This window comes from Micropterus salmoides, unplaced genomic scaffold (genome assembly GCF_014851395.1).
Source record: "Micropterus salmoides isolate LMB-PRFRI ecotype aquatic unplaced genomic scaffold, ASM1485139v1 Ms_hic_scaffold_13, whole genome shotgun sequence".
Classification (NCBI taxonomy): Eukaryota; Metazoa; Chordata; class Actinopteri; order Centrarchiformes; family Centrarchidae; genus Micropterus; species Micropterus salmoides.
Genome location: NW_024040374.1, coordinates 11,024,400 through 11,048,162, shown reverse-complemented (window position 1 = coordinate 11,048,162; position 23,763 = coordinate 11,024,400). Strand labels below are relative to the sequence as shown.

The 23,763-nt window shown below is 37.7% G+C and overlaps 2 protein-coding genes across 2 annotated transcripts; both read left to right on the top strand.

Annotated features, from left to right (window-relative positions):
• The first annotated feature begins 210 nt into the window (after positions 1 to 210).
• LOC119901345 (phosphatidylinositol 3-kinase regulatory subunit beta-like) lies at positions 211 to 10,709 on the top strand. The gene is made up of 6 exons (XM_038716976.1): positions 211 to 554; positions 3,315 to 4,064; positions 7,358 to 7,498; positions 8,013 to 8,112; positions 8,247 to 8,345; positions 10,517 to 10,709. Exons 2-6 carry the CDS (start codon positions 3,791 to 3,793, stop codon positions 10,707 to 10,709), a joined length of 807 nt encoding a protein of 268 aa, XP_038572904.1. The 5' UTR covers positions 211 to 554; positions 3,315 to 3,790.
• Positions 10,710 to 11,109: 400 nt separating this feature from the next.
• LOC119900503 (phosphatidylinositol 3-kinase regulatory subunit beta-like) lies at positions 11,110 to 23,544 on the top strand. The gene is made up of 6 exons (XM_038715514.1): positions 11,110 to 11,231; positions 11,400 to 11,542; positions 11,705 to 11,881; positions 13,760 to 13,831; positions 14,961 to 15,122; positions 15,333 to 23,544. The coding sequence occupies exons 1-6, from the start codon at positions 11,118 to 11,120 to the stop codon at positions 15,520 to 15,522; spliced, it is 858 nt and encodes a 285-aa protein (XP_038571442.1). The 5' UTR covers positions 11,110 to 11,117; the 3' UTR covers positions 15,523 to 23,544.
• The last annotated feature ends 219 nt before the right edge of the window (positions 23,545 to 23,763 follow it).

Here is a 23,763-nt window from a genome sequence, read left to right as displayed (position 1 = left end):
GAAAAAGAGTTACGGTGCGAAGAGTAGTGCTGCTCTTTTACTTTTGCCTTTCCTTCTCCTGCATAAGCTCTGAAACCTACATCATTTGTATAGATTTTTTCATACTTCTATATATTTTTATAGTTTTTTTTTTTTTAAACTGCACCCCACATATATATATATATATATTTTTTTTTTTTAACGACCAGGCATGTAAAAGTAAGACCAAAGTGGAAAACATCTTGGAAAAAGCTTGATTTTCATGAAGACATGAGGGATATCAAAGAAGAGAAGAGGAAATACCTAGAGGAATGTCATCGTGGGAAAGTGTTGCACTCAAATTGGACGGACAACAACCAAGTGGAGAGGATCTTTAAAAGATGGTGGACATGGGAGGAAAGGCAGTACTGGAAAGGAAGGAGGAGTGGGGGGGTGGAGGGACATGGGATGGCGTGAGGACCGAGGCCTGTGGTTGGTTTGATCTGAGCCACGTGTGCGTCCAGCCACGTCTCTTCACCGCTTCATGGATGTCAATGAAACGTTGGCTTCTCCTGCCGCCTTCTGTCTTGGCCCAGGTAGGTGCTTACTGTCCCGTCCTGCTGAGTTTCCTGATGATGCTTAATTTTTTAAGGCTGTTGTTATCTACACCAGAAGTTTCCATTTCGCAAATTTCGTGCATGTTCAGCCTTCATATCTGTGCGTCGTTCCAAGCTTAGGTACAGGACGATGGGAAGCTTAAAGGCATTGGGAGAAATATGACGTCCATGAGCCATCCCATTTTTGGGATGCAACACTGATCGATAACATACAATGACCAAATATTTAAGATATTCAGAGGACAGTCATCATCAGCAAAATAAATACTTTCGGCATTATCTGTTGGATTGACGATTTCAATTGCCCGACACTGTGAAAGTAGCAGAGCGCTGCTGTAAAATGCAACATACGTAATGAGATTTTTTATGACCAACTTTGCTTCTCACCAATGCTTTTCCTTATTGATCCACCAATCCAACTGTAGTCCACGAGCTGAGCGAACAGCATTTACTTCGTTTTGATTAAGTCATCATTAGATTACAGCCGAGTTTGGGACAGCCCATTTTTCTGACTTTCAAAACAGAACTAGCAACATATATTGATACCAAAAATGGTTGTTAATGACTTGTGTTGAGAAATAACCCAGCTGTGTGTTGTCCCAGATGGATGCGTTTCTGGAGCTTTTTTGGGCAAAAGTATTAAAACATGAGAAAATGGGCTCATGTTCAAAATCAAGTTTATTATCTTGCATTGTCTCAATGGGAATTGGACACAATGTACCGTGAACAACGAGCCGTAAAGACTTCATGGCTGCGTACCAATCGAAATATTTTGATGCCGACGCCATTTCCAACGCTTCGACTTTTGATCTGCAATGTTGCATTACTCAGTAAATTTTGTTTCCATCAAATGCCTCTTTTATAGAAACAGACTTGATCTGTCTATCAACACAGATCAAGTCAATTTGAGTTGTCATATAATAAGTATTTTTACTGCTTTTTGAAATCTCTGATACCTAAAATTGATGCTGAAAAGCATTATGTCCAGATTTAGAAGTAGGCAATTATAAGTTAAATGGTTAATGTTGTTTTTCAGTTGAGTTACGGCAACTGTGAACTCTGTTTTTTCTGTTAAAGCAATATCCATTGTGATTGGATAAATCAATTTTACAAAAAAAAAAAAAAAAAAAAAAAAGAATCTTTCATTTAAATACATTTTGATTAAAATAAAGTTATGGTGACTTTCCTCTTGTGGAGCAGCTCGATGATACACTCGCATCCCTTCAATAGGATATCACTTTGTAAAGGGTATAGGAGGATAATAAACCACTGACTAATCCCAGATGCTTGGGAGAGGACGAGGATTTATACACAGTCCCCTTGAATTATTTAGCATGTAATGGCTTTCATGATGTAACGCTGTACAGTCATTATATAAGAATTAGTTGATTCAGAATTCCCAAAAAGCAAAATCCAGGTAATCAGCAAGAGACAATATCCTAAACTCTCTTGGACAATACGTCTTTTTACTTTCAATGAGTAAATTCAATGTTGAAAGAAACATATACTTGTATATTTGTCTTTTTTTGTAAAGATAAAATCTCTTGTGAAATAATTCATTTTTTTAAAGTGCTGTTCGTCATTACATTCTCCAGATGTTAAATGTTGATCCTGGGACAAATAAGGTCCAGTGCTAATTTTAATTGTAACATATAATATACTTAAATGTGTTTCTAGTTGTTCTGTTAGAGCAGAACTTGTCTGTTGCACGACATTTAATTACCAAATTAACCTCCTTTGTGAGATTTGTTAAAACACAGCTTTTTTTTCCTGATAGATGACTGCTTGTTCGTTTTTTATTAGCATTGGGAATTCCTTTGTAGTTGTAACAAAAACTGTAAATCTGTACACAAAGACATTAAAAAAAAAAAAAGTTTCAGAGTCTGGATTGTGCTCAACACAACCAGCCTCTGGAAACATCTTAGTCTGCCAGCTCCTCTTGATCAGAGTGAACATTAATAGTGGTTGATGTTCAGGTATCAAAGTGCATGTATTTGGCATTTTACAACACAGGGAAATGTAAGATGTATTGCCTTCATGATACACACACTTAGAACTGACAAATATTTAATATAATATTGAAATAAATATTGTAATAAGTCTTAAGACATGGCACAGTGTGTGTAATTTTAGATGCATGTATTTTGTGATATAGTAAAATTTCCTGGCAAATCAATTAATAAGCCGCTTACGGAAAAGATAACCAGACAGGGATGTCTGTTACTTATCAAGTGAATCAAATACCTGAAAGTTAAAGCTACTTCATCATGCAAAAATGATCTAAAAACCCAATATTATCACAAAGCCGTTGTCCATTGTGAACATGGAGAAAATGGAAAATCTGATGGTTGACACATTGTTATTGTTGCACAATATAAGATGGCCCAGCCGTACTGTTCATCCTAATTAAGTTGACAGTATTCTCTTTTTCTTATGCTGTGTAACACCTATCAGAGAACTATAGTGTTCAACATTTTACATGTCAGTAACAGCAGTGATTGAGAATCATCTAAACCTGTTTTACAAGTACTTAGATTGAAATGCCAGAGGTTAAATTTTCGAAATAATAGCAACACAACACAAACACCGAATAGCAAAATACCAGAAATATATCAGTGCAGTGGATTACGTTGTTAAACAGATTATTCACCATTATTTGGCCAGATGTTTGCATGCAAAACAATAGGTGTGTTTTCCCATTCTTTGGTACAAACTTCAATTGTGCCTTTTTTGTTTTAGGTTTTCTGATATGCGAGTCCTTGAGGAAGAAACCAGACAGTCGAGCTTCAGTCTGTCACTCTGCAGTGGGTTAACAGATCAACAACAAGTGTCAAGGTGTCTATGAAGAAGGCACTGTTATTCTGGGTAGCTCCTAGGTATGAATCCCTTTAATCAAATGACTGTGAAGCAGAACAGTGCTCGACTATAGAAAACACCCACAGAATATATAAAAGTTAAAACACAGGCTCTCCTGGCAATGTCATTGCTCTGCTCTGTGATGAGGTTAAAAAGGGGTTTTAGGATGAGGAACATGCTCTACCTCCAAAATACAGGGCAGCCTTGATTGAACTCTGTACCGTCACCCTCTTTATCCACAGCCATGAGTGCAACTGTAAGCTGATAGTATGTGATCAACAGCACTGTGGTACATACCATCCTACTGCTTCACCACCTCAATAAAAACCTAGCTGGACTATTCAGTCTGTGTTGTGAAAATGGCAGAAGAGGGTTTCCAGCTCAGAGCTTTCGACAGCAAAAACCGCACAGGGGACGACGAGCACCTGCCAGCTGATTTCCCAACGTCATCACTAGCCTCTCTCCATCTCAGGGAGGAGGCTGTGTTCGTCAACGAGAGCACCGACCATATGGTGAATAATCCTGAGCCCCATTCTTTATTTCCTGAGATGATGTCATCACTGCTTAACCAATCACAACAGCAGACAGACATTTCCCCTGCAACTAGGCCTGAGCCTTCACCAGTAGTTCAAGGTAAGATTAAAGGTACTACACTTATTTTTAAGCATCAATACTCAACTACTACTACTACAATTATTTGAGAATAATAGTAATTGTGATGTATTAAATTATATTAAACAGATGAGAAAATCATGTAGAAACAATCTCATAACAAAAGGTGTTGGCTTTCTCTTCCTTTTCTGTGCAACAAAGCAGAAGCTTTGTGAACCACTATCTGGTCATATTTTCTTTGTGTCATCTGTGTTAATATGCAAAACTGTTACTCCACATTTAAAGTAATTATATTGCTATATAGTAGCAAAGTGAAGTTTTCTCAGTCATCCAGGGTTCAGGAAGTAGAAGCCACAATCACTTTTAACGTAGAGTGTAATTGACGGGCCGTGGGAATCGTTCCCATGCCTCGACGAGAATGAAATATATTAAATGAGTGGATATAAAAATAATATGGTTCTTCCATCCATCCATCCATCGTCAACCGCTTATCCTGCGTACAGGGTCGCGGGGGCTGGAGCCAATCCCAGCTGACATCGGGCGAGTACACCCTGGACAGGTCGGCAGTCCATCGCAGTAATATGGTTCTTTGATAATAAAAAAAAGTAGTCAAGGCACAAGGACTGTGTAGATAAAAACTAAAAGGAGAAAGTCGTCTACAACAGCCAAGAAGCAGTTCAGTAAGACACCCAATTGATGCCAAATTAAAAAACTCTGTATGATCCAGATGATACATTCAGCAGTCTGAATGACTTTTGGTTTAGTTTTGAATAAATTCATTAATTTGAGGACATTTGACTGTAAAGATACAGATTTATCGTTTTGCCAAAGGTCTGACTCGTACCTCTTGCTGGCACTGATGTCATTAAAATAGTCACATGAAATGACGTCCGTTTCTGATGACGGCGGCAGTTGAACACAGCTGGATCAGCTGTCAGTCAGCTCGAACAGCTGTAGAGACTTGGAGTTTGTGTCTGCACACATGTGCACTGTGTTCGTACTGATACAGTCTCACAGTCATCACTGCACAGCTGCATGATACTCTCTGTAGCTGTTACCTGTTTATGTGCAGGTGTTACCAAACACCTGCACATAAATATTTATAGGTTATTGTATGTCCTGCTCAGGGGCACAGGATCATTTCTACTGGCACAATGTTTAGATTATCTGCATTTATATTTCTTGATTCTGATTGTGAATTCATTATTGAATAACCCAGAATACATATCATGGTGTCTTTGGATTTATTAGGCTAAATGTTTAAGGGAAATTGAAATGATATAACTCATATCAAAGTATATGTTAGCTCAGTTTTAGGCTTTTTGTGTATTTCCTCTTCTGATATCCTTTAACACTACTGCATACATTTTATTTGCAAGTCACATCACTCGTCACTGTTCGATCATTGTACACACACACACACACACACACACACACACACACACACACCTCATGATGTATCAGATCATTACGATCAGCTGCAGCGTCCAACCAATGAAACGGCCACCCAGTAAGGGGGCGTGTTGGTCAGTAAAAGACTTCCCTGAAGGATGCACTGGTGTATCCTCGCTCATAGCTCCTCAGAGGGGGAGAGAGAGCAATGAGATTAACTATTTTGACCAATTTCAGTCATTTTCAGAACATTTCATGGTTCCATTCTAAAGATTTTCTGCTTTTCTTTATATTTTCACTTATTCGTAGTAACGTTGAGGTTTGGACTTTTGGTTCAACAAAACAAGAATTGTAAAAGTGTCACTTTGGGCTCTGGCTAATTATAACAGCATTTCTCATTATTGTCAGAATTTTTACAAATCAAATAATGAATCAATTAATGGAGAAAATAATCAGCAGGGTAAGCCATAATAAAAAATAATCATTAGTTTCAGTCCGATACAAAATACTTCAAAATGAGCACTTTTTTCTGCATCAACTACTTTTACTTTTAATATTTTAAGTACATTTTCCTGATTATTCTTACAAAGTTTTATTTTAGTAACAGTTTTACTTTAGTATTCTTAGTGTGGTCTTGGTACTTAGTAAAGGATCTGTTTGTAGTCAGATGTCTATTTCAGCAACCGGCCAAAGGTGGCTGACCTCATTTATAATATATTTTTCAATATACTATACTGTTAAATCATCTGGGGGACTCCCAAGCTGGTACTAACAAATATTTTCAAAATGAAATTAATATCAGTGAATCAATTGGTTATCTTGAGTCACCACTTAATCATCTAGTGTATAAAATATCAGACAATAATAAAAAAAAATGCCCATCACAATTTCTCAAAGCCCAAGGTGGCATCTTAAAATGTACTGTGTTGTATGGTCAACAGTCCCAAACTCAAAGATATTCAGTTCACCAAATAAATCCTCCTGAACTGAGGAGCCAGAACTAGGGAATTGTTGCCATTTTTTGCCTGAACAATTGCTTAAACAATCAATCATTTATCGAAATAGCTGTCAATTCTGCTGCCAATTTTTAGTGATTGAATGTTTTAGTTCTAGAGAATAAGAATTTCACAGACTCCAAGATAAATGGTAGCAGATGGGATCACATGGGTTCAAGGACTTAGTGTGTTGAATGATTCCACTAGATTCAAGATTTACTAGATGCAGCCTTTATACCAGGCAAGTTTTGACAGAGCTGGATTAATGACTTTACGCCCCTTTCTAATTTTACAACAGCATACGTATGATTCCTCCAACCTACAGCTCTGTCTGCAGCAGCAATTGAATGCATCTCCAGGCATGCCATCACAAGTGCTGAAGGGAAGATTTACATCAACTGCTAACAGCACGCCTCTGACAACACACATGTATCAGCACATGTGTGCATATCCACATACCAGCAAATATAGGTTATAGAAAATACCTGACAGACAGGTTCTCACCTTTCCCTCCCCACTTAATGCCACACACACCAAACATAAACAGAAACAGTGGCACATCAGCTCCAGTCCTTCAAGGCTGACATGGCATCTCGCTGCAGACAGCTGTTGTTTGTTAGGCGAGGCGAGGCGAGGCGAGGTCGAGCACTAAGCAGCGCTGAGTCTGGCTGAGTGTGCCTGAGCAATGAGGAGTGCCCGTTCTGGTATTTTAGGCAGTCAGACAGTATCACCTGTCAGCAGACTAGTCTGGACACAGTCTTCCCACATGGTGCAAGACTAAGCAACACAACGATATCACCCTCTGGAGTCCCTGTCAGTGGGCCAGCAGTGTGGGCTGAACAGCCACAAAGTGCAGATAGCCACATACAGACTGGCCTCAACTGATATCAGGAGTAACACTGGGTCGTTGTACGGTTTATGTTGCAGAATTTTTGGAGCCTGAGATGGGCCAAAACGACAGCGAGGCGCAGTCACACACCCTGATGGCATTTATGCAGGAGCTTTCCTCCCCTGTTGATCATGATGATGCGTTTCCTGCCTTAAGAACCAACACTGCCAAGGAAGGAGGTACTCTCCAGCATCTCTTTGTTCTGCTTATTAGAAGTGTAACATTTGTTTTGTAGCATATTTAATCACTTTTGTTCCAAAAAAGGAAAAGATACACTCTTACATAACGAGTGTTATAACAAACTGCTGTTTTTTTCCAAATGCAAGCCTCCGTCACATGTTTAGCTCCTTTACCGCCTCTCTTGTCATTTTTAAAATCAAAACTTTAACCCCTGCTGTTGATTGCTAAGAACAAGATAATTATATAATGAGTGAAAAAAGGATGACAAGGAGACTATGATGGATTTTCTTTTATGGAAGTAGTTTTTATTTTTTATACTTAAGAATGAATGGAAGCAAAATGCATCTTTGAAACAAAAATGAGCCCTGATTCCTCCAACAATCAAGACTGCAGAACATGCAAAGAATTTTAGTAATACAAGAAACTTTGCTTTTTGATTAAAAACACTTTTACACACTTGAACCTTCATATTTTTGTCTTTGTAACCAAAAGTTTTATTACCTTTGTGGTCAGGACCCAAGAACAACATAACCAAAGCGATGGCAGCATGTGACTCCAGCACTGATGGCAACCACCTGTCTGATGCAGAGTGGTACTGGGGAAATATCTCGAGGTATTGAATATTTTCATATGGCGTGTTGATGATTTGGTGAATCGCATGCTAATGTAATACAGTACATTATTCTGTTTCTCTTCCACTATTCTGTTTCTCTATTTTAAACCTTAATATCCTTTTTGGTTGTCCAGAGAGGAAGTAAACGAGATGATGAGAAACACCCCTGATGGCACATTCCTGGTCCGAAATGCTTCTAGTAAGGTTAAGGGGGAATACACTCTCACACTAAGGTAATTCTACCTTTTAAGTCTTCATCACATGAAAAGCCAATAGTTACATTTTATAAAGTATAAACTGTTAAGGGTAGCATAAGGCTCCTTGTGTGTGTACAGTGTTTTAGCCTACAAACTGCTTAAATTATAATTATCAGTACTCTGTATCTCTTGGGAAGGCTATGAGCACCCCAAATCGAATACATGTAGTCAGAGGTCAGTTAATATTTCCAGGTTTCAACATCTAAATTTAATTTTACTGTGGAACTTTGTACATTTCCTGGTTTCTGTCTAATTTTAGTTGAATCAGGACGGACTGGGTTTCAGATATAAAGCTTTGTTGATTAGAGTTTGGCGCAGACTCCAGCGGTCAGCAACATAACACCCTGTCTACAGATGATGGGTCTCAGTCGTGCCTTTCCAAACATCTATCTTACTTCTGTCTGAAGGAACAGACAAGCTCCAACTTTAATCATACTGTCTACACTGTCTTCCTTACACTATAATAATAATAATCTTTATTTGTAAAGCACTTTTCAAAAACAAGTTACAAAAGTGCTTCAACAAGTGCAAAGACAACAATACAATACCCAAAAGACTACAATAATATAAATATAAATTTAATAAATATTGAAAAGACCAAAATACATGTTTAAGATAAATATAAAATAATGTTTTAAATATAAAATAAAGTCAAATAACATCGGGAAAGGCTCTCCTATAAAAGTATGTTTTAAGAAAGGACTTAAAAGACTGCACAACTGTGACCCAAAGCTCTTTTTAGGCTTGAACTCCATATTTTTACAATTTGCAGGCATATGTCTATACGCTTTCTGAAAGTACAACACACTGTGGCTGAACAGATGCGCTGTAGACCGTAATGGAGGAGTAAAGCAGCTTTCACTCCGCAGATGTTGTCGAATAGGTGTTAATTATCTGAATTACATTGAGTTAACACTGTGTTGGCATCCAAGTAGAGGTCTGTGCAGGACTGCGGTTGAAGACAATGCATTTACATCAGTGGTTAAGCCCAGTATGAAACGCCTCTCATATTTCCATATCTGAAATTCCTCCCACACTGACCACACAAGTATGATGCTGACCGGCTGCTGCTTTCTGCATTAGAGTAATTATATCTTGAACCAGTAACACTTGTGCTGGAGTTGTGCCGGGCCCGTGAAATTTTTGACTCACACACCAGGCATGTGATATTTATATTTGCCAAAGTGTTGAAATTGACAGAAACAAGAATATTTGCTAAGCTAATTCTTGTTTGATTTGTAACTGCTACTTGCTGCACCATCAGATGTTTGATTTGATGGTGATGATGTCTGGTTGGACATAGGGCTAGACAATATGACAAAAAATGTTATCATGGTAAAAAGTTTCATATCTTTCGATATCGATAATTATTACGATAAGTATCAAATCGTTATTTCTACAGGCAGCTCACCTGCCGCTGTGAAAACGCGAGTTGGGTTTTTTAAGCAACTTTATGCATGTGTTTGAAGGGAAGCAAGGTGAGCAGGTTAGGGTAGTTTGTGAGTAAACACAAAAATAGCGTAGTAACCTACTAGAAATATGGTAATGTATTCTTTCAAACATTAAAAAATAAAATATGCAAATACAACCCAACCACAGTAACACTTTCATTCTGTGGGAAACTCTGAGCAGTGTTATACTGCAGTTTATTTTTAGTTGGATTTTATTTACTAGTATTAAAAAAAAAAAAAAAAAAAAAAAAAAAAAAAACTGTCCAGTAACCGAACTGGGAGCAGAGAAGGTCCTGTACCCTGGTGCAGTTTGAGAAAATGTAAAAGTTATTTAATAGTCAGTGTTTCCTCATGAACATACAATTGAATGGACCAAAGGAAGAACAGCCAATGCTTATGTTGTTGCTAATGGGGATCCTAATAATAATAATAAATAAATAATTTTGCATTAAAGAAAAGTTACAAAACTGATTTATGTGCTGTCATTTATAGTTCTTAGAAAGACAAAAAATCGGAATCGGCAGGTCAAAAACAAAATATGATAATTGGAATCGGCCATGAAAATAGCAACTGGTGCCCCTCTTCTGAAAATAAAGACTTCCCTTTGCCTATAATCAGCCTAAAAAAGGTGGATATGCATTTTGTTCTGCATGCTATTGGCAGCTTTGCACAACAGTTGTGCTTTGGCTTTTGCAGAAAAGATGGCTCCAACAGACTGATAAAGATCTTTCATCATGGGGGAAAGTACGGCTTTTCTGAGCCACTGGCCTTTCCCTCTATGGTGGACTTGATCCAGTATTACCAGAACAAGTCTCTGGCCCAGTACAACGCTAAACTGGACACACGGCTACTCTACCCCATATCCAGGTACCAGCAGGTGGGTTTATGAGGCCTTGAGCTGTCTTATATCAAAACAAGACTCTAACCCTAACACTTTTTATACGTAGAATTTCTAAATATAAACACACACACACACACACACACACACACACACACACACACACACACGTGTTATTTATTGTTGAGGGTTATTGTTATTGGTGTAGTTTTACCTGATATTCTGTTGGCCTACATGTGGTTACATCAGAACTAGTAACAGGAGTAATGAACAAGGAAGCAGTTCATTCAAGGATGGTTTTAATTATCTAACATTTTAGCAATACTGGACATAACATGATAAATGTCCCAAAACCTTCAGTAATGTTAGTTTAGATCAGACTAAATGAATCACAGGAGCTTTAAAAATGGACCTGGTCCTAAATTTTTCACATTCTCATCTGTAAAGCAGCAGGTTGTCATGGAAGTTGACATTGATGCAGTTGGAGAACAGCTGAGGATATTTCAGGATCAATACAAAGAGAAGAGCAAAGAGTATGACCGCCTGTATGAGAAGTTTAACCAAACCTCCCAGGTACAACAGCATCCTAATCACAGAGACTTCATTTTACTAAATAAATCTGTGTTTTTTTGGTTAAAAGCAATATATTTTAAGCATATTTTACTTCTGCTTTACTACATCAGAGTGTTGACTGTAAGGCCTTCAATGTCAAAGTAAAGATTTGTTTCCTGTCCTCCCTAGGAATTGCAAAGCAAGCGGACAGCCATAGAGGCTTTCAGTGAAATCATTCGGATCTTTGAAGAGGAGTGTGAAACTCAAGAACGCTACAGCAAGGAATACATCGACATGTTCCTCACATTAGACAGCAGTACAGAGACTGACAAGTATGCTTCCAAATACCAAACCTTTTTCCACCCAATGTTCTCACATTTCGTGTATCCATTTTGCTTATTTCCTGCATTTTAAACTTAAAAATACTCACTGCTAACCATCATCATTCAGCATGCTCTGAATGATCTTTTCCTCCTTCTCCTCCCAACTTCCAGGATTCAAAGCAATTCAGATGAGCTGCAGTCAGGGGTGGAGGAGATCCACAGCAGCAAGAAGAAGTTGGAGGAGGAGCTGAAGAGGAAGGCGCTGGCTCACATGGAGGTGGACAGGAAAATGAATAGCCTGAAGCCTGACCTTGTGCAGCTCAGGAAGATCAGAGATCAATACCTGCTGTAAGTTCATCCCTTCAACACCTCATGTTTTAGATTTTACTGGTGCAGAAAGGCTTCTTGCGCTTTACTTGGTCCCAAAATAGTCTGTTCTCAAAAGAGTGGAGGCATGTCTACAAGATCTGAAATTAACACCCACCCAAATGGGGTCAAATTGACAACCAACAATGGCAAAGAGTACTAGCCAGTAAGAGGCAGAGCACCTAAGGGAGGTGACTATTAGACACAAGAGGCGTCATTTGGTTTTAATTTTGTTGGCCAACTTTTGTATCGAAACTCAAACTGAGCATTTATTATTTGCTTGATAGGATCCCAAAGAGGAGTTTTTTGTTAAGATATGGCCTTTTATTGAGAGTTAAACTGAGATAAGTACTGGTGATTGAACTCTGGGTTTTGTATTGAGCACTGACTGTATAACAAACTGTGAAGTTTGTTAGTGATTAATGTTAAGGGGTCACGTACTGAAAGACATGGATGATTTGTGCATGCAAACATGCATGTAAATGTTTTGTGTTTAAATATTAAATGACAGCATTATTTACATTAATTGATGTCTAAATGTTATACCATGAAGTAGAAATTTCTAAAGTAGCCGATGAAAATTCTGAGTGGCAGACAAAAGGAAATAAATCCCTGCATAATTAGATCTCTCTCTCTCTCCCTCATTATATCTATCTATCTATCTACCCACCTGCAAATCAAGTGTGTTAACATACAGTAACTGCTTAATAAGTTAACAAGCTAATGAGGTAAAAACATCCATGCTATGACTGACAAAATGTTTAGTGCATCAAATAACAGTGACACAGCTGAGATGTAAACATAGAAAAAGCAATCAGCTGTTGCCACAGCTGTGGATCTCTAGTATGCTCAGTATGGGGGCTTTATCATGACAATGATGGAAAGACTGTCTGTCTTTCTAGTTGACTCTCGCTCTTTTCGGTCTTCAGTAAATTCAAATAAGCAGATGTGGCCTAATATGCAGATTATGACAGGTTGTGAATGAGACGTTTACACAGCAAAACTCAAGGTCTGATCTGCTGACATTATTATGTATTAACAACTCTTAAAAGGAGGGGAAAAAAATACATTTTCTTTAGAAGGTGCTCTTAATTCACACAAGTGTTATGTGGCAATGTGACTGCTGCATGATCAAAATGCTATAATGGACACTGAAAATCATTGGTGAAGCTCTTCTATTTTCTTAGAAAAGCCTCCTGGATCACCTTCTGACATGTTGTCATCTAATATAATGAAACAGAAGAACTGATAAAGTGCATCTGCACTGCATGGCTTGGCTCCTCCCCCTATTACTGCTTTTATAAAGCAGAAAACAACTGATAATAGACACACACTGTAGCAAGAGGAGACTGTATAATACCTATGAGGAAGACTGCCTTTGGACAGTCAGCTTTTTCAGTGAGAGCAGCTCACACATGGAATAGTCTGCCAACTGTTATTAGAGATTGTGAAACATATTATTCATTTAAATAGCATTTACAATCATGGTTAAAAGACAATCAAGTGTGTGACCATAGTCTGTGAATTAATTATTCAGAAACACCGGAAGAGTGCTTTGTTTTATGTTTTATGTTTTTTAAATTGTTGTCCTTGTTTTAAAGTATTTTACATGTCCTTGCGAAAGGTATCTTGTTATATGTATAAGTACTGTTGTTCCTGTTTTAGTGTATTTTATGTAGTTGCGATAACACCTGCCCAAGGACTACAGTCGAACATTAGTCAAACTGGCTAAACTGGCACATTTACAGAAATGTTTATCAATGTACACTGTCTCTGTAAACTTAAACTCTATAAATAAATCTTACTGTATGTTTTTTTCTAAAAATCTACATAAGGCAGCATTTTGACTGTGTTTTTCAGCTGGCTCACCCAGCAAGGCACGAGACAGAGCCAGATTAATGACTGGCTGGGTATCAAGAATGAAGAAGAAGAGTGAGTATTCTCATTTACCCAGGTCAACTGAGCTTGTAGTTTATTTTATTCATTTAAACTAGGGCTGAATGATTAATCGTTTTTAAATCGAAATTGCGATTTGAAAGAACGCGATTAGCTAATCGTAAAGACGGCGATTAAAATATAGGTTAATCATGCAGCGCATTTGACCCGTTTTAAACAGTCATGCAGTTACAAATTCATTCCGTCGTCATCATTGTCTGACAGACCTGCTCGCCAATCACAAGCACCATGCTTCTCCTGTTATGGTCCTACTTACCAATCAGAGCGGGCACAGAAACTAGAGGAAAACGTGGGATAATTGAGTCGCAGTCAAGTGTTTCAGCAGCAGAGCGTTAGCCTGCCCTATGTTGTTGACGTGTTGTTAATTTGTCCTTTCTTGTGCTTCAACTACGGATACGGATAGCTCTCTGTGAGTTCGTTCCGTTCCACTCTCTGCAGGCTACATTTCCCACATGGAGCAAGTATTTTGCTGACTTGTTCAGATTTTGTCCTTGATTTTTGTACTTCTACCATGGTTAAGTAATATACTGTTTTAACTATGTTAACTGTTTTAACAATCGGGAGTCTGCACATAGTGTTTTATTTTGAAAAACGCCTGGATTCTCTATGCCGTTCTGTGTCTGACTTCTTGTCCCGTTCATCTGCTCTGTGCTGCTTAACGCAGCTTCCGTCAAAAATAGACTGTCAGTGAATACTGAACTTAAGCTAAACTTTTAGAAGGAAATTGCAAATCGAATCGTAATATCTGGCAGAAAAATCGCAATTACATATTTCCCCCAAATAATTCAGCCCTAATTTAAAAACAGAAACATGCAAAATATACAGGAATATCTTTTACAATTTCTATTTGTTTTGAGTTAATTAATTTAATCTGCTTCTACTATGTGTGTAGGTCTTGAAACATGCACAGACACATAAGCAATCATCTGTGCAATGTACAGCTAGAGTAAAGTATGACAGCAAAGGATGCACACAGTATACAGTTATATAACAGTTATATAATTTCAAAAAACACAAAGCTATGTTATGTTTTTTTACTAGCTAACCTTGAAACCTTTAAAATCATATGTTTAAAAATATATTTACTAACAAATTCATCCCGTAGCCCGTACACCCTGGCAGACGATACACACCAGGAGGAGAGGACCTGGTACGTTGGTGGTATGAGACGAAAGGAGGCAGAGGAGCTGCTGAGGGGGAGGAGGGACGGGACCTTCCTAATCAGAGACAGTCAGACTCAGAGAGGCTCTTTTGCCTGCTCTGTTGTGTGAGTACTATCAGATTTACATCCTACAATATTTTGCCCCCGCTCTAATCCTAACTCAATTAACAGTTTAACCAAAATGAGTGCAGCGCAAATTAAACTCCTTACCTTGTCTGTGTTGGACTTATGGGTCCAAACCACCCTAAACATCCATATAGTTATATGCTTTGTTAAAAACTGTGCATAGAAAGTGACATGTTTCCTCTCCTGCAGTGTGGATGGGGATGTGAAGCACTGTGTGATCTACAGGACGTCCACGGGGTATGGCTTCGCTGAGCCCTACAACCTGTACTCATCGCTGAGAGAGCTGGTCCTCCACTATCGACACACGTCCCTGATCCAGCACAACCAGCAGCTGAATGTAACTCTGGCCTGGCCTGCTCTCAGCCAGCAGCCCAGCTGAGACACACCAGCACGCCACCCTGAGGGCGCCTTCTCACAAAGCTTCACTGTGTTAGTACTGAGGACGCACCAATATGGACACTGTTACCAGGCTCTAACAGAGTACCGGTTAGTGTTGTCACCATACGAGAGTTTTCAGAAACTGTTCCAGTGCTCAGATTTAGATATTTAAAAATGCTACACTGCTGCAAGATGTCACAGCAAACAGAAAACATTGCCAAACAACAGTAACTGAAATGCTTGCTGAGTTACTTGGAACAGATTTTGAACAGCTCTCCCAAAGTAGTTTTAAGATTGTTTGGTTCATTGTCAGCTTTGTTAGTTAAAAACAATAGTTACATATTTATCTCCTGGCATCAGTCAGACTGCAGCTCTGTTCTAATCTAATTTGTTTTTTAAAGCTATTATTCGTCATATTAAAAATCCCATTTACTGGCCATCTGCACATACAGCTTGCAAAATACAATTCAGATTAAGTACTTAGCATTTACAGAATTCAACATTGTATTAAATCTTTTGCAGCAGTACTGAGGTAGCGCAGATATATTGCCTCATCATGACAACACTAGTACGGTCATCAGTTTTTCGAACCTGTGCTGCTATTAAAAGTTGCAAAAATCTTAACATTTATAAGATTAGAAAGAACATTATTTATATTATAGCAAAAATCTGCCTTTAGACTTTATAATAATAACACTAATAATAATAAACAATGATTTGACATTATTATAGTGCTAATTATCAATATCAAATGATATGAAATGATTTATCATAAAATAAAACTTTTGGCCATATCGCCCAGCCCTAACAGCAACATCATGATAACAGGATACAAGTATCAAGCTTTCAGAATCGTAATAATTAAAATGTTTGCAGATCAATATAATTTGGTTGTTTAAGTATAAAAAGGTTGGTTAATCCAGACACTTGACATTTCAGTTTGAAGTTTTTTCCCAAAAAAGCAAGCACAATAAATCATAAATATTTAAGAAGCAAATACTTCATGCAAAGATTCATACAGTTTCGAAGTCATGGTATCTATATTTGGCCACACTGTATTGTGCTGTGCCTAAGCCAAATTCATTTGTTGCATATCTTAAATCCATAAAGCCAGTGAAGTTGCAGTGTTTAAGAAACTGAGCTCAGGGTGGGACTCCGCACTACCCGCCACATCTGCATTATGGGTATTGTAGAAACTGAGGAGACACACAAGCACTTTATACAAAACAAGACAACCAGAATACACACAGGCACCGAGAAGAGAGAGCTGGAGATCTGTGAGAACGCACCGCAACACTGACGTCACATATTGATGTTGCAGTTGAACGTTTTTATTTCAGTGATTAAGAATATAAAAGTTATTTTCGTACTGTGAATAGTTCACTTTTCACACTGGGGTTTTCTGTGGTCATTCTGCACATTTCAGCAATATCTTCAGGACATTACAAATGAGACAAAATAGGAATTTGTGGATTCTACCTCTGCGTTGTGTTTATGCTTTAAAGCATTGCCATTATAACATCTGTCAAATTATTCTGATAGCAGATGATGATTTTTGTTCATTGAAAAATATGGGACAATCACAGTAAAGTCTGTGTAATCTGTGTGCTGCTTTACGGTCCCTTATTAACGCTTTAAAGTGTTAATAGCAATTTATGAGCAGGTATTCACTGTGAAGCAGCAGACATGAAGCAGAAGCAAAAACTGAAAGCATATCTGTTGTGTACATGCACATTTTGGAATACTAATGCCCCAAAAGCACACTTACTATGTGAGATATCAATCTGGTTAAAATGCAGACAGCGTTTTTTTATTATTAATTTATCTATTTCTTTCTGAGGATCTTGGTTGGATTCAGGGATCCAGGAGCTTTGATAAGTCTCTGGAGCCTGATGTGGAGTGATAATATACTGCTCTTTTAGATTTCTGGATCTGGTTGAAAAGTGCCCTTAAGTGTTTATATTCTAGCCATCATCATTTTACTTTGTGTTACTCTCAGGACAGGCATCTAGCATGAGTATGATGTTCGGCATAAACAACAATGTTGTGATGAACCAAACACTGAGGCGGTGTCTAACTGAATACAAGGCTACAATAGCACATTGGAGTACTCTCAAAGAGGGTATTATTATTAAAGGTAGTTGCTTTTACTGTAACTGACCGCTTTTAAGCATCATATTTAAATTATATATAATCTTTTTGTGAAAGTGAGTGTCAAATAGACCTTATCCCCTGGTAGTTGCCACATTGAACATACATCACACTTGGTATGAGAAGCTGTATACATGACATAGGCCTATATACCAGATGTTTAAAATGTAGGTGAAGACAAAATACAAAATAATTAGAAAAACAAACATTTACTTAAGTGTTGAGCTGGAAACTGGAAAGATGCTAAAAAGTAGTTTTTAAAAAGGGAGCCACAAAAAGCTAGTGTTATTTCAACATATAGATTTATGATTAACCAAACAGTTGTGAATGATGGACATTAATTTTGCAGACAAGTTAGCTTTGCTGACTAATTAGCTGCTAGCTAACAAGGTATGATTCCAGCTATGGCGGACCAAATAAGTAGATTACCATACGATCAGGTATTTCATAGATGTCTGTAAACAGTAGTAGAACATACCTGAGATTGTTTTTCTCAAGTGTGTAGTATGTTCAAAATGGTGATAGCAAATGATGTCTATAATGATCAATATCTCATTTTGAAATGAAAATTGTTTACATTTCAGGCCTATTCAGGTCCCTCCAGCACTGGAGAGGTAACAGGGACCCCTTTGATAGTGCACTTTGTGAGTAGAGATGAAGTGGTGCTTGTGGGTTACAGTGAATCATCAAAATATTTTTATAGGGGAAAATATAGTAGCCATTAAATATAGCATCGTCAGTTTGAGTTGCTCATTAATGTCAAGCATATAAGAGCAGTTGCTTTAACATTTTGTCATCGGATTGATTACAGTATTTTCATTTTTTGTCTTTATTTTTTCATCTGTTTAATGGGTCACCTTAAATGCACTTAGCGGTCGTAAGTCCAACACATGCATATTGCTCATTGTGTACGTACACTTGAAGTTATCAGTTTATTACCATGAAGGGAGTTGGGAAAATTCTGTTCTCCTTCCTACTTGTGGCAGTGAAAAGGTGAACATTTTGCATGCCTGTGTTGTGTAAGGGATGACCTAGGTATTATATGTATTACTAATTATAACACGGACATTACGGCTGGGTACTGTTTTGATATCTGTTCTAGTACTACAAGTTCACCACCAGTTATAAAAAGATATGTTTTCTTACCTTTCTTTGATGGGTTAGCCCTATTCTCTGCAGGTTTTTTGTTGTTTTGCTTTGTCTCCATTATTGTTGCTCAGCACTCATTGCTGTAGGTGTCCTTAAATGCACATCTAAGAGATCACATTAGTGATTACTGTGATGTCTTCTTTATCAAAGTAAATGAAAAAACTTTTTTGGTGTGATCTGTTGTGCTTGTGACCACTTGAAACTGCAATATATTGTTGCATATCAAGTGCTGCATTGCACAGGTTGTGGATGGAGCAAGCCACAACCATTAGAGTGCGGTGCAAGCAGGACTTGTGTGTGATTACTCTTTAAAGCAAAGAAGCTAAATTTAAAATTTTGGTCAGCTAGTTCATGCTGTTTTGTAATAGCTTATGGACAAGCAGTACTACACTCCTGTGTGTAGAAATCAGGACTCAGTGACAGCGGTGTATTCTAAAAGCAAATAGAGGGACTACTGTTGTCATCTTTGCTGAAACGCAATTTATTTGATCTCAGTGACTTGCTTTCCAGTAAACATGGATGGATGCACCTAAATGATTATTATTAGGCTACATAAGGCATAAAGAGTGCATGTCAGGCATGTGAAACCAAATCATAGGCATCTATCCCTTGTTTCCTTTACTTTTTGCACACTGAACAGATTAAAATGCATTTAATATTGTGAATTCTTAAAAAGAAACTGCACATATTGTTTTGTAGCAGGAGTACAGAAAATGTACCCAGCTTAAATGTGCACAAAAATAGACTACACCACTGCTCTGTGGGGTTTAGATTTAAAGCATAGCGTTTGCACACAAGTATCTCATGTGAGGTGGAGATACTATGACTGTCTTCATGTACATCCACCCTGTTACTGAAGCAGGTGGACATGTGGTGGTGCTAAATATGGACAAGTTGCTGTTGAGATTGATATGCTGCGGCACTAATTTGAGTTTTCAAAAAGCATCTTTATCTTTCAGGAGCTGACCACTTAGTAGCATTTAGTGCTGTAAAGTCAGACATTTGTAAGTGTATGTGCACAAGTTGATATTTTTCTGTTGTCACAGTCTCTTTTTGTAACTTTACAATTTCATCATTGTGCAAACAAAAATGAAACAGTGACGTACTTTTAGCGGCAATCATATTTAGTAGTTCTCTCTAATTTTTCATGACTTGCTACCTAATTCTTTAACAGCTATTATCATGAGACATTTAATCATGGTAATGGCTAATGGAAAATACTGTTATGTTGACACAAAAAACTCTTTGATGCAGATTACGGAGTATTACTTCTATAAATGTTCATCTAAATAGGTACCCAGATACTAGCTATCTTGGTAAGCTATTAAGCCAGCCGACCTGTCATCGTAAATACTATGCTTACGACTAAATGAAAGGAAATTAAAATAATAAAGTGATTGCCATTTAGATTTTTATTTCTTTATTTGAATTTACCAGTTAACCAGTGCACATGCTCCATAAAACCTCCCACCAAGGAGGTTTAAAATCAATGATATTTGTTCTTCAACTCTCAATGTTTGTTAAAATTTTGTCCTAGATACAAAGGTTTATGGCATGGAAGATTAAAATCAGCATGACTGGTGTATGGTGCAGTAACAACAGGTATAAACATTTGTCTGAAAGGTATTTAATAGTACTTGGCTTGTTGAGATGGATTAAAGGCGCGGTTTGTGAGCTATAGGGCTGCAACTAATGATTATTTTCGTAGTCAACTAATCTGTTAATTATTTATTCGATTAGTCGACGAGTCACGATTATTTCTGTCACCCCCTAACCCTAATTAAACCATTCAACTAATTAAATATATTTCTAGTGAATTACTGATCTCCAACACACATCCTAACTAGCTAACGTTACCATTAAGTGAACAAGGTTTAATATTCAGAATGAACACCAGTATAAACGCCAAGGGAAAACCAGGGAAGACGACAAGACAGCATAGGCTAATTCTATAATTCACTGATTTTTACAAACTTTAAAACTTAACTGTTTAACAAAGATTTTTGCTTTGGAACTTTATAAAATAAAAGCAAATTAAAAGCAAGTACTATAATCACAACTGTACAATAACAACGTAATGTCTATTTAGAACAATAAAGCAACAGCCCCCTTTCATAATCCTTCTGTAGTTTATTTTTCAAAGTTTTAGGCAGTAACTTAGTGGAGAATGTTCTGTAGGCTACATCACGAGCCAGATGTTCCTTGATTTACTTTAAACCATTACTAATAACGTTTTTAAGGAGGGGTCTCCGACATTGCCAGCGTAGTGTTGGACAGATTTGTGCTGCGGTGTTTGAGACGAGCGAGATGTGCTGCGCAAATGCGCTGATCTGCAATCAAATAAGATTTTTAATTAGGCATAGAAAAAAAAAAAAAAAAAAAAAAAAAAAAAAGAACATCAGTATGTGGCGGTCAGCCTTGATATTGTAATATCAAAAAAATGAACGTATAGGAAACACTGCCTTACCTCTGTCTATGCAGCTCTGTTGTTGCTGACGCAGTGGTCTGAGTAACTGTGACCAGGTTCTGTGGGTGTGACTGGCCGGCCAGCAGGCCGGCCCTGCTAATCTCGCGGGCTCTTGTGGAGCTTCTCAACCCCGAAAACGTTTTGAGCACATTTCAGATTTGCCATCAACTTGGTAAAAACTGCCAATATTCAAATTCTACACAGTTGATTTCTTGCCTCAAAACCGCTCAAAAGTGTATTTAGTGATTAAATAGCGTACAAAACTTATAAAAACAAAAGCCGTTTTATTTCTCCGTTACTTTCCGCTTCTTGCATGAATGCCTCATCTTCGTGAGTTGTCTTACAGTCTAGCAGTCATGACAGTGGAAGCGGTACTGCCCCCAGCACTTCTTTTAGTGCATTGCAGTTAGAAATAAACGAGAAATGTTCTTAATAAGAAGATTTCCATCTCTCCCTTAAACAGCTTCTCTGTATAAATGCATCGACAATGAAATTTCACGTTGATAAATTTTTCTTGTCGATGTTGTCGATTACGTCGACTAATCGTTGCAGCCCTAGTGAACTGTACCATTAGATGTACTGATGTTAGGTTGTGCATTAGCAAACTCTCGCTACAGTTGCTGCTTTGAAGCTAACATGCAGAGAGGACGAGACGGTTTCCCAGAACCAGCACACTAGCTCCAGACAGCGATACTCACAACTTTCTTGCTGCTAGAGCTAATAATAATAACAACAACAGCTTATATTGGTGAACTAGAAAGTTAGCTGTCAAATGGGCAAGTAATTTAATGGTACCTCACACACAAATCATGGCTGAAATAGTGTTGTGTGGCTCAGTCCAAGACATTTTGTTTGTTTCCCATTTACAGAGCCAGCACTGAGTACAAACGCCACGATTTTTTTTTAACAGCGCACACACACAGATAGGACAGCTAGTGGACCATGAGGAGCTATTCGGTGAATCTGACAAAAATGGTTTAGAATCGCATACCCCACCTTTAATTAAAGAGCTTGATATTGTGAAATGCAGGAATGACAGCAACGGTACATGTGTTTTAGAGAAGAAGATAACATTGTCAAGTTCTGTGGTATAATGAAATGGAGATGCTGTTAGTGGTATTAAGGTACTAAGGTGGAGAATCAGAGGTTATGGATGTCAAAGCTAGGATTGTGGACTGGCATATGACAGGATGGTTTTGATATTGGGGACCAGGGATTGCTAACTGTCTTGACCCATCGTTGATTTTTTGTATATTTAACCATGATGACAATCTTTCCCCAAATGTAACGTTTTACTTGTCTAACCGTAATCATATTGTAATTGCCCAGCACGGATATTGTAGGAATAATTTGTTAAATTAAAACAGTTTGCAGTGAATACGATTTTGAGTCTTTTACAGAATTGGGTCAAGATTTGTTCAGTTTTGTGAATGGGTTATTATAAAGAAATGTTTAGGTACAAGATAAGATATGGTTAAGTGAAGGAACTGGTTATGTAGGTACAGTAGAGTGAGGCCTATAGGCTAGGTGGGTTTGGTATTAAGTTGGAGACAGATCAAGTTAAGTAAGTATAGGATTGGTTATCTTTATTAAAGGTTTGGGTAAGGTTAAGAGGAGGAAGGTTGGTTAATAAATTATGCATTCACACAGTGCTCGGCTGTCCAGCTCCGTCTACGGTCTACCATGCCATAAACACGATGGGATGTAGTCGTAACATTTGTTAAACAAAACACAACACTTTCGGAGGCCGGTCTGTTTTCCATCTCACTCAGAGTTAGATGGGAAGATCATGGCAAGAACATTTTAAAATGTTTAAAATCCAGTGACTTGATATTTAGAAAAGGTTTTGTTTCACTTTGAGCTGTGCATATGATCAAATACCTCTATACTTGTCTCTGCATCGCATTCAATGTAGTCAGGTTTGTTAAAATTATGTTTCTGTAACTGTGACTTTTTTTTCTCTCCATTGTGGCTGTTCGTAATCTAAAACATCTAGCTGCCCTTTGTTAATAGCCTAACGCTGTGAGAAAATACTGTTATTGTAAATGTGTTTATTGTAAGTGTATTGATTATGCAATACCATTCAGCTTTTTTGAAATAGCTTGTGTTTCTTTTAGGAGTCAAATCTGAGGAAAATTGATGGTTTCAAATGTTTTTTGTTGGTGTAAAACCTGACTTTACCCACTTCAGAACATCATTGTTAATGTACCGGTATGCACTTTCAGATCCCCAAATAAATTTGAGATTACGGTTTAATGAATTGTTATAGTAGTTCATTTGATAACCTGAGGATTTCAACTACTTTACTTAACTAGAGGTGGTGATCAAACTATACCGACCTGGATTAACCAGGATTATATAGGGGATAGTATAAACAAGTATACATCACAAACACCTTTTACTATTTACATAATATGCCTAGCAAAACTGCTAGATTCTACACCACAAAGACTGAAAACACCATGTACTGATACC